General features: G+C 31.0%; 1 protein-coding gene across 1 annotated transcript in view; it reads left to right on the top strand.

Annotated features, from left to right (window-relative positions):
* The first annotated feature begins 1,094 nt into the window (after positions 1-1,094).
* LOC143915345 (tRNA dimethylallyltransferase-like) overlaps positions 1,095-12,936 on the top strand; it is a 168,058-nt gene continuing 156,216 nt past the window's right edge. The window contains exon 1 of the mRNA XM_077435961.1: positions 1,095-1,301. Within this exon, the coding sequence (XP_077292087.1) occupies positions 1,161-1,301 (141 nt within the window). The 5' untranslated portion in view covers positions 1,095-1,160. The remainder of the gene's footprint in view (positions 1,302-12,936) is intronic.

Raw genomic sequence — 12,936 nt, 5'->3', positions numbered from 1 at the left:
TGTTTCGGATTTTGAAATATTTACATTAATTGATTTTTTATATAAAATATTTTAATTGTTAATATTATTAATTTATTAATGGAATACCTATATATTTTATATTAATGGAAATTTATATTTTTTAGATGATAAAAGTTATTGTCAACTTCGTGTTTTGGACAGCAAAGCTTACAGTAAAATTATTAACGACCTTGCATTGAATTATATTGTAATAATATTGTATAGTTAAATAAGAAAGCATTTCAAAAAAATAAAGAAATTATTTTACGTCCTTACAATTTTAAAACTAATTGCACGAATGCGACAGCATTCTCGGTTCTCGTAAGTTTCACACTACATCGGATCGACTATAGTATGTAGTATATACATATATGTCTTAATATATTCAAATGCTTATCATGCTTAATTGCAATATGTTTTAACTCTTTTAACGGAGCGTCGAGATTGAACAAGTGTCCCAAACCGGGGTCGAGTAAGACTCCAGTATTTTTTAATCAAAATACAGCTTTTCTCAATACAAATGGGTTCAATATATATCTTATTAATCATTTTACACATCAACATAAAAAAAGTTTTAGTCCTATAGCATGTTTTTGACTATTTTTGTATTAAAATATAACGACAAGCATCAACACGCAAACGCACGTAGGTAAGGCCAACAGGCGACTGCATGACTCAATAGCCACGCGCCAAAAGCGACGAAAACAATAGCTTACGAAAATATAGCTGTCTCTTTCTCTCACATTGATCCATCGATCAACAAGAATATGCAAGCGAACAGTCAAAAACATGACTTATCGCTTCCGCCTTTAAATCATAGACACTTGGAACGTAGGAAATCTGAAAATTGGAATTGGAAAAAAAAAAGAAAATTGGAACGCGGAAACGTATTTTTTACGATGTACCTCTTTTCTAAATCAAACAAAATCTATTAAAATAAATATATTGTAGTTCATTCTAGGAATACAAAAAATATAGGGTGTATAGCTTTAAAAACCACATAGTTAATACGAAAAACGTAAAAATTGGGGCACTTGCATACCCCACTTCGGTGAGGGAGGGTTTATAATTTAAAATAAATAACACGTAGATCGTGTTCGACGACAGTTGGTAATACTGGCTCGCTGGTAGTGCTGCTATCTGTCAGTTTGACGTTTGCAATGGCGGCTGCCCGCTGTTGTCTGCCTTCACGAGTCCCTCTTGTGATCATCCTGGGATCCACAGGGACCGGGAAGACCAAGTTATCTCTCCAACTGGCCACCAAATACCAGACGGAGATTCTCAGCGCAGACTCTATGCAGGTTAAAAGGCCTGCTCTACGTCCAAAATAACATAACCTATTACACGTGACATGTGCTTCAAGGTTTCTAAAAATTGCGCATCGACCTTTTTTTTTAATTTAATTTCAACGAGTTTTGTATTGTTTTTTGTATATTTTTGATATTTAAAGTATGTACATACATATATACATATGTGCTAATTTTTTTTAGCTATAACTACGAGAGCGATACACGCTCTAGCGCTAATGTAGAGAATCTCATTTGTCACACATTTTCAGTCATACTACAATTATTTTGTATGGATTAATGACGAATATTTTTTTTATACCCACAAACATATGTACACATACGTAAAGCAAAAATCCCAACTGCTTAATCTTTTCAAAATAACACATTAGACGATTAGAGCTTTTGTCGTATTCACTTTGGAAGGAAACAAACGTCTAATCTAGCATCGTATCGGTAGGCCTGGTTTCACCTGGTTTAAATTTCAATTTAGTATAATAATTTAATTTAAAATAATTAATTTGCATTTAATAAATATTTAATTAATAGTTGGGATAAGTCGTAACATAATGGAGATATTGGAAAATGTTTCTGGAATAATTACTATGATGATACTAATACCAAGCCGACGAGACAAGTATAGAAACGGAGAGTTCATTAAACGAGAATTGATGTTATATGCTATTTTTTGGTTTTATTTATTATTATGAGAAACTGGCTCAGCTTAGCACCTCCGTTACATATTCTTGATTGTATAATCACTATTTAATTATGATGTGTTCATTATATTGGAATTCGGAATATAGCATTACAAAAAAAATGTATTTTTTTTAATCTTTATATAAGATAATAGTTTGTATGTGCAAATTTCATTTGGATGTCATTGGCAATGTCCTAAATTATTTAACAATCATTCATATCATGTAAAAGGGTGCAAAGAAGGCTCTTGGAATCGCAAAACTGGATCGATGAAATTAGAAAAAGGTGTGGAATGAGATGGTAAATTCTCACTTTCCAGTGATCCAGTCAGTCCCTTATTTACTTTCACAACTTCAACAATATGTAATAACAAAAGTTGCTACACAAAGTCCATTTTACTCAAAGAAGTATGGAACCAGTGGCGTAGCTACCATTGCGCGGAGTGATGCAAAGCATCAGGACCCATGCTTGACAAGTGCCCAAATTTTTTAACACTCAATATAAAAAAAATTATATTCTATCTAAATATATTGAATATTTTAACAGAACAAAACAGAAAATGACAAAATACTTTCTCACGTATTACAACAAAAGCCAAGTAAATATGGATCATATTTGATGCCATATATGTATAAGCTAAGCTGCGTATGATACATTTAGTTATGTATGGTCAATTACAAATGAGGCGTGTAGCCGCTCGAGTACGAAAATATTGCAGAAACGATCTCTTAATTTAGACGAAGCCACTTTGGTGTAAAATCGTATATATGAGAATGTTAGTAAATTACGTATTATCAATACGAAGAAATAAAATTAGAAGCAGGAAATGGGGCTCAAATGATGATTTTGAAAACAAACGTCAAAATATCATTAAACGTCATTCTGATGAGTTAGCATCCGATTACAGATTCAACAGTGAATACAAACTATTCAGACTTAATGTATTTTATAACATTATTTACAAGGTAAACGTTCAACTTAAAAGTCGCTTTCAAGGAATGCAGTCATTGAAAAACTATTTCGGTTTTCTTGAACCTCGCAATATTATGATATTTTAGAAAATTGTTTAAAATTAAGAAAAAAATATCCAGAAGTTTTCTCTGATCAATTTGATGACTAGTTCATTCAAGTAATTTCTTTATTGAAAAACGATTTCACTGAAAACATGACCATAAAACAATTTTCATATTTACTTATAACAAAATACAGTTGTTTGGAAAGTGAATTTTCGGAAGCTTACGTCGTGTTTATGTTATTTTTTCCTTTACCAATAACAGTGGCGAGTATTGAACGATCTTTCAGTAAATTAAAAATAATTAAAAACAGTGAAAGAAACTATCGGACAATCAAGACAAAATAATCTTGCATTGTTGGCCATTGAACATAAATAGGTGGCAAAATTAGAAGTTAAAAATTTAATTAGTGATTATGAAAGCAAGAAAGAAAAATTAAAATTGGTGAGATTATTTCTAAAATATTTTCTCTATTATATGAATATTTATTATGTAAAATATGTACATAAACATATTGCATTTTGTATTTAAAAAAAATATCAAAGGGCCCTTGCGTAATATTTGCATCAGGGCTCAAAATTTCTAGCTACGCCACTGTATGGAACGTTGTATCTGTATGCTTGGCATAACGACGAAAAGCCGGAAACGGAATATGTGGGTGAGAAGTGTGACAAGGGTAGTGGATATAGTGTCAAAAGAAATGCTAGAATGCTACCCGAGAGAATGCAAAAGGGTAAATGGAAGACCGTAGGGAAGATGGGTACACGAAATTAGGAAAATGTGTCGGTTGAGATGGATGAGAGTTGTGCAAAACAGAGACGAGTGGAAGCGTGTTGGAGAGGCCTTCATCCAGCAGGGGATGGTGAATATCTGAATATCTGTATGAATATCTGTAAATGATGTTGATGACATATGTATCTTATATATTGTAAACATTTACGTGCTGAGGAAAATACGCCCCTTTAAGTTTAGTGCGTATCATTATATAGCAATATGTCTTCATGAGATAAAATGGCTAGGTATAAGATTTTGAATCGATTTTATCATGATACAAATCGAATAAACATTCGATTTGTATTTTGATTAAGCAAAATCTCCTTTCCGTATAATTTGAAGGCTAAACACACATATACATATACATACGTACATATGTACGTACGAGTATATTGAAATTTTTGAGGTAAAATCGTGATATTTTACCACAAGACATATATATTTTTTACGCAATTTTAATTTGGCAGCTTATCTGACGTCTAGCCTTAACGGATGTCGAGTATCGCCGTATGAGATCTTCGAGACTATTGTGTCGATACGTCTCGTCGTCCACACGCTCGCTTGTTTGTATACAAACTGCTATTATTATTTTATTGTTGTTGTTGTCATGGGCTTCACGTGCGGCGCCTAGAGATTGTGCAAAAAAGATAGCGCTAATATAATTTTGAGATTTACGACGGATAAATTGGCAAAATTTTTCGAACGTGAACGTTGATTTTCGTTACGCGAGAGATACGTTTCCTATTCGATTTGCGAGGGTCCATGCACTCCAGTGCAGTGCAATGGCCAATATCAAGGGTATATTTTTTACCGACCCATTCCAAATACGATTCGTGTGATTTTTTTTTTTTTGGCTGGCAACTCTACCTCCAGACATCATGTATTATATACGTATTACGTATCCAAATCGTTGTTTTTTTATTAAAGGGTCGAAACTCCATATGTGTAAGTATTCCGTCAGTATTTGGACTGATTAAAAAAAAGTAAATAGAGACTATTTTTTTCCGGTACACATTTTATAGATTGCATTTGATGCTTTAACGCTCGTCTTAAATTTAAATATTAGGGTTTAAAATCTCGTCGAAGATTTGCAGTTAAATATAAAAATAAAATGTACTGGTCTTGTGTATTATGTAGTTAAAGTTGTTTGCATACATAGCACTACATATGTACATATATTTAAAAAAAATGAAAGTGTCTTTAAGACAAACATTTTTCATCCATCGTCTTTTTGGGTTATCCATCGTCATTATACATATATAATTTCGAAAGAGACTTTGTATGTATGTTTGTAAGTATTTTTGGTTGGGAACATCGAAAACAAAACAAAGTTTCTATGACGACGATTCGATTTTTTTTTAATTCAAATAAATTTAATAAAAAAACAAATGGATGTTTAAGCTGTTTATATTATAAATACTGAGCGAAGTCTGGTAAAACAACTAGTATATAATAACAATAAATTAATATAAAAAAATCGGATGTGACCAACCCATGACTTTATCTATGTATTTGAGGAATATATATATATATATATATATATATATATATATATATATATATATATATATATATACATATATATATATATATATATATATATATATATATATATATACATATATATATATATATATATATATATATATATATATATATATATATATATATATATATATATATATATATATATATATATATATATATATATATTTGAGGAACCGTACAGACACATTCACACATACCGGCAGCATTATGAAATACTAATAGCTATGACAGCATTTTCGATACAAATAGAGCGCAAATGTATGGAAACTTGCACAAGACAAAAGTTCTACTTCCGGTGGTCGGATTTTGTTAAAAAAAAATTTTTTACTTAAAATTAATATCAGTATTATAGACAATAAATATCAAGAAGATTAAAATAATTTAAAAGGTCAAAATAAAATAATGAAATATTGTTTTACAAAAAAATAATACTTCCCGTTTACGAATTCTGACCAAAACGTTTGTAGCTCTAAGTTAGTACATAAAGAATACAAATATAAATTTTCGGCTTACGAATTCTGACCAAAACCTTATGACATTTTTTCTAGATCATGAAAACGTGATCAGTGATCGATTCTGAGTTCGAATCAGTCAAAATCTCGAGTTCAATTTTTTGAATGATCCCAAAATTTAATCTATTGCTACTACGTATTTACATACATAGATAAAGTAAATATGTATATAAAATGTTTCATACTAACGATGCACTGGCTCACAATTAAGTATTCAAATACGACCATTATGACGTCAATAACGATCGTTGGTAGCATTTCTCGCCATTTTCATGAACAACGATATATTGTTGTTTGGCATTTAAAGGGTTAAGCAAGATTGCATGGATATTGCATCCAGATTGGCCGTCTACTGCTAGATATTGCCAATTTTAACTTTCGAGACGGTTCTCGGTTCCTGATTAAAATTAGCCCTATCCTTCCATTATTGCATATTTCAGCTTGTCTGTATTTGTTGATGGTTGACTAACATAATAAATGTTTGTAGTATTTTTATTTGTTAGATATATGTAATATGTTATTCGTAATAATAAATTAAATTGTAAAATTCGATAATAATTCATAAATGGCCATACCAATCTTAAATATATTTTTTGTGTAACCATATAATATGCCTAAAACATATCTTTTATTGCATTAAAAAATCGGGCTTTTCTTCTGCTTTTGTTTTATAAATTTTCCAAATGTCTAACAATTTTTCAGCTCGCAATATTTTGCCCCAAGTATCCATGAAAAACGGGTAATTTCTTCCCCGAAAATCCATATTAGTTCATTTCAAATATCTACCATCGCTAGCCAACCCCCTTTATCGACGATTTTTTTCCCTTCAAATGCTACGCTTTCTTGACTTTATTATAATTTATTTATTTACAGCCGCTTTTCCCCGTTTGATGGATATGGAAATAAATGGAATTAGCTCTGCGATAATATAGGTAGATCCTTAAAGAAACTTATCGACGAGGCTTAGTTTTGTTTTACTTGTGTGTGTTTTTAAGGGCTCGCGTGCCTATTCGAGTCGGGATACGAATCCGATTTGGATAAAGTGAACGTTCTTTATCGTTTCACAACCGAAATAACCCCAATTAAAGCTTTTATCCTTTGTATACTATCATTATTTTGTTGGACGGTCGTATAACGCTTTACATAGGTACATAAGATGTATGCAGTTTATTAAATGGTCATTTAGCATTTATTTGCAAGCCTAAACTACTACGGGTCGTGAATAATGTATATGGCAATTATGTGTAATTTCATTATTGTTATCTGTCTGTATATGAAAGTGCAGTTACTCGCTACTTTCGTTGTGTATAGATTTCATGTCAGTATCGGTCACCATAGCAAATTTTATAAAAACATGCGCTATTATTATGATAACTACATACATACTATAAACATCCGACTACACACAATAGCTTTATTGTAAATCAGTGATGAATTATATTCTGCTTTTTATTAATTATTCGGTTACTTATCCCGTTGGTGAGTTTTTAAGGACTTTCTATAGACTGGAAACGTTTTAATGATCGCATCTCGAGAAGTGTTTAATTAACACTTCAAAGTCACCGCCTTCAATGTTAACTTTAACAACTCGTGCGTTATTTCATTGTGATATTAATTAACGCGAAATGGCCGCTTTTCCCGATCATATTATGTATCACATATAATGCTTGCTCGTACTATTGTCCGAGTGAATATTCGATTTTAATTTTGTTTTTTCATGTTTCTGTCTGGCGATTATTATGCATGCGCAATTTTTTAATTTGCACAATTTAACATTCTTTAATTAACATATTTTATTTTTTATGTTACACTTTGATATACATACATACATGCGTACATTTTCTTTTAAAACACCAGTTTTGTAAAAAATACATTTTTATATTAAAAGAAACCTTATACTGACATAAATTTTATTATATTAGTGAGTATTAGACATTAGTGTCAAACTTTCTTCTTTTTTATATTTTTAATATTATTTTAATATTAATATTACTTATTTATTATACCGCAGTGGCATTACAGAGTGATCCAATGAGCCATTATGGCCAAACATATTAGTTACATTTTTGCATTCAAGAAATCTTACGCATTTATTTCCAATATTTTCACAAATATACATATACATACATCATGTATGTATGTATGATACATATGCATGTAATACAAAAAAATGAAAGACGTTTCAAGCACCACTAATAAAAAAACCATGGCTAGGTAATTATAAAAATTCCGTAACCATTAAAAACGTCCAGAAAAAGCCCTTAATTGCGCAGTTCGTTGACACGCAAAAGGGAGAGTACGCTAATTACATCCATAGAGTATAAAATACAATATTTTCGGACAAGTCGTCGACTCTTCACAATAATTAATAAGGAAAAAGGCACCGAGCACAAGTCAGTGATCGTGAACAAGTCGAGGAGGGGTCTGCGGACCGTGACATCAACTTTAATTAATGCACAGTAACTGTCGGCTCTCGTGCCAAGTTACGAGATCCCCTAACCACCCTCAGAGTGAGATTCTAGGTGTGAGGTACCCTCGAGCGTGAGGGCCCTCTGATTTCGCCCAAACTAACTTTCACAATTATGCGCGAAACTTTCGACGAGAATCTCGATGTTCCAGAAAGAGGGGGACCGACCAACTACTAACTAACCCGCATCCAAGATACGTTTTCGTAAATTTGTCGCAAAACTTCATCTTCCATCTAAAAAAATACACGCTACAAAATTTAATAAAAAAATATGACGACAAAATTATTAATTTCATTTTGATAAGTCAAAATATATAAAGTTTCTATGTGCATATGTATATTTTATATTCGCTTCATAATTGCGTATGTTAATTATTATAATTAAAAGACTTAAATTTTTAAAATGAAATTATTACAAAACGATATGTAAATGTAATAGTCCTAAAATTATTTCAATGCAAAGGTCATTAGAATACAGTAAGTCCTCGACTTACGCGAATTCGTACTTACGCGGTTGAGAATTAAAAAAAAAGTCCGCCGATTTCCGATGTTATTGACACGTGCAGTTGACACATAGGGACAAAAATATACTTAGCACTAAATAACCATGGCAACGCGACCACTTCCACTTATATGTACTCGATCTTCAAGTTCACCATGATCAGTAAAATTAATGTCGGTTACCAAATAAATGCTAGTTTCATGAAGATTTATACACTTACTCTTATTTTTCTCAATTGTCCCTTGATACAAAAATATTAATAAATACATACACACAGTTCACACATCAAATATATCGAATTAAAGAATTCCTCGACTTACGCGGTTTTCGACTTACACTAAAAATTTCGGAACGAATTAACCGCGTAAGTAGAGGACTTACTGTACAACTTTACTTTGTAGCTTCATTTCATCATCTTCATTAGGGGCTTCAAAAATATGATTATGAATTGAAAGTATTTTTTTAGGTAAAAATGTTTTGACCATGCCAATCCGTCCATTCGTTTCACACTTTCAACAATGTGCGCTAGTTGTAATATAATAGTTTTAGAATTCAGTAATGCGTTAATATTTGCTTTATTTTGTTATTACGATAACTAAGAATGTGTTCAAAACGAAAATGTAACTTTCCAACTCAATTTACTAGTCGTGTGACGTTTTCACAAAAACCTAACCTCTCCATATTATCCGTTACCCAGGGCCGCGCCTTCCATATGTACAAATGTGTGCAACGCACATAAGCGGCCGAATGTAATGGGAGTCGAAAAAATTATATTCCCTAAAAAAATACGCAACAAGACATCGTACTTTTTAAAATGCATTTACGTTGTTTTGTTGCAGTGGCGTAGCCAGGATTTTGTCAAGGGGGGGGTTTTGACAGGAAAAAAAGGCGGGATAATTTATATAATTTATATTGAATTAATATAAAATCACAACATATAAAAATAAAGTAAATACGTAATAAAAATATGGTATGAACAAAATTCAAATAAAATAAAAATAATGAAAACTTTAAAAAGTACGAAATTCACAGATACAATCTTTGCGTCTATATTGTAAACATATCTGATATATTTTCTGCACTAACATTTATATCCTTATGAATATTTAATAAAGCAAGTTCATTTAGTCGATTTTCCGACATCGTATTTCTTAAATATGTTTTTAGTCCTCGTAGTGTGGAAAAGCTCCGCTCACTTGTGGCTAGAATTTTTGAAGTATGTAAATATTGAGGAATATTGAAGGATTGCAAATTGCAATTGCAGGTAGTGCGTTTTTTGGTCGATTTTCACTAGTACTTATATATTGTCACCACATTTCCAACTCTCCAGTTAGAATGCAAGGCTCACAAAATATATCTTGGTTGTAAATTTCCCCCAAAGTCTTTATCTCATTTTTTAAAACACTTGATGTTTGAGAGCTTTTTCCATTAGGAAGCAAACATTGGGAATTTTCAAGTATATGTTTATGTCATGGATTTGTGATAAAAAAAACTATCCAAAAATGGTACAAAAATTTTTAAACGAAAATAGTGCGATGGATTAGATTCCAGATTTGAAACAAAACTAGATTCTTCTATATTGAACTTTTTCGATATTTCTTTAAGAGGGCTGAACACCAGCGCCTTGTCCATACAAACGTATTACACTTCTCCCTTCCTCAATTATGGCACTAGAGAAATTATTAATATAATATGGATATCCACCATTGGCATGCATCTGTGCTTTTATTTTTTTGATAAGTTATTTTTTATAGGAGCTAGGAGCCGCCAAACATCTACGAAATCGCCTCTTGTTTACACCCAAGAAAAGAGTCCAGCGTGCTTATTTAACGGTCGATTTAAAAAAAAATACGCGCACAGTTGCATAGAAAATATCTTTCTCATACCGATGATGAAATTTTTTTTAAAATTAGTCCAGTTTCGGAGGAGAAAATTGGAGAATACGAAACCTCGATTTTGTCGATTTAAAATACGTATTATCTGGTCGAAGCGCAACTGTCGCATTCACTCAATATATATATTGATATATATTGTCGCATTCACTCAATATATATATTAATATATATTGTCGCATTCACTCAATATATACATACTAGTGAATAGTCCGATGAAATATCATCGCATGGGTATAAAATTATTATATACCCGTATAAAACTAAAAAAAAAATCCGGAACCGGAACCGTTATTTTCGTAGACTCTCATAGATAGTTATCAATTCTTTATTTGTAATAATTTTCAATTCTTAAAGTTAACGTTAACAAAATGTAATATTTTCCGATTATACACAAACGGTCATTGACCTCGTAACGTTATTATTACACATAACAAATTACGTGCATATACATATGATGTGTATTTACAACACGTATTCTGGGCGAGGATATGGCGTGCGACGCGAGCTCGTGAGGGCCATTGCGTTTGGATCGGAGGGTCCGAGGTTCGATTCCCGGCGCCCGCGGTGAATGAAATCAATTTTTTTCTCGAATATCGTCAAAATATAAATAATTTAAATTATAATTATAATTTAATTAAAAATAAATACATAAAAAAATGGTTCAAAACCTCGCTAAATGAAATTATTAAAATTACGTATTTGTATATGGCGAGAAGGAATATTTCAATTAATGTTTAAAAAAAAAAGGCGAAATGAAAAATTGGATTTGGCGTGATGTCCGAGACCATTAGCTCAATTTAGACGCATATTCAGGCTATTTGGAGTGATAGGTTCGTCGTTATACCTTAGAAACGGTGGCTCTTAGGAAAAAAAGTATTGATATATTTTTTATAAATAATTTTATGATCTACAATTTTTGTCTGAAGTAATTTTATAATAAAACTTACCGCTTTGCTGAAAATCGCGAAAAACCCATATTTTTGACCTTTGACCTCAGGTAAATTTTTTTCCAGGTATCAGAATGATAAGGAGTTTTGACATGTCATTTATAATTATGTTTGAACAATTTTACTCATTTTCAGCTTGTTGTGAATTTATGTACCTTCACGCTTACTTTTTGGTCTAATTTGACCGGACTATGTATGTATAATATACATACATATTAATACAATATATGCATTGGGATGTAATACAAGCTATGTACCTACATATATACAATATATATATATATATATATATATATATATATATATATATATATATATATATACATATATATATATATATATATATATACATATATATATATATATATATATATATATATATATATATATATATATATACATATATATATATATATATATATATATATATATATATATATATACATACACACATACATACGTACGTACGTGCATACATACATACATACATATGTACATACATACATACATACATACATACATACATACATACATACATACATACATACATATATACATACATACATACATACATACGTACGTACGTATTACAGAGGCTACGTTATGAATGAATGGAATATGGTAGTACGAGGTCACCAATGTTGTACGCTTACACTACAACTTCGAGCGTATATTCCGTACGTCACTCATTCACGTTTATGCTATCATCTCTGATCTCTACTTGAGTTTATCTATTGACGTGGCACTTGTGGTAGTTTTTTTTATTTTATATATACACTGATTATTCTGCAATATGCGTATTATTGTGTTTTGATTTTGTTTGTAGTTTTAGTCGAATACTATGACGAATAATCGCGTATTATTAAAATTCGATTTTGTATGGCAGTCAATGATTCCGCTCGCGTGTTCCAGTTTTGGGGATTGTTTGATATGATTTTTGTTTTTAAAACTTTACGTTTATCGATTTTACAGGACGTTTCGATGCTATTTAGTGACAATTCGTGCACATCTAATATATAATTTCGAAAGCGACTTTGCATGTAAGTATGTATGTATATATGTAAGTATCTTTGGTTGGGAACTTCGTAAACAAAACAAAGTTTATATGACGACAATTCAATTGGTTGAATATTATATTTCTTTCGATTCAAAAAATTTAATAAAAAAACAAACGAATATTTACTATTAGATTCGCCATGTTTAAGCTGTTTATATTACAAATACTGAGCGAAGCCGGGTAAAACAACTAGTACAATATAATGGTATAGGAATGAAAAATAATGTTGTTTACAA

Source organism: Arctopsyche grandis, chromosome 1 (genome assembly GCF_051622035.1).
Source record: "Arctopsyche grandis isolate Sample6627 chromosome 1, ASM5162203v2, whole genome shotgun sequence".
Taxonomy (NCBI): Eukaryota; Metazoa; Arthropoda; class Insecta; order Trichoptera; family Hydropsychidae; genus Arctopsyche; species Arctopsyche grandis.
Note: the sequence above shows the minus strand (reverse complement) of the source record. Positions and strands in the feature narration are given on the sequence as shown.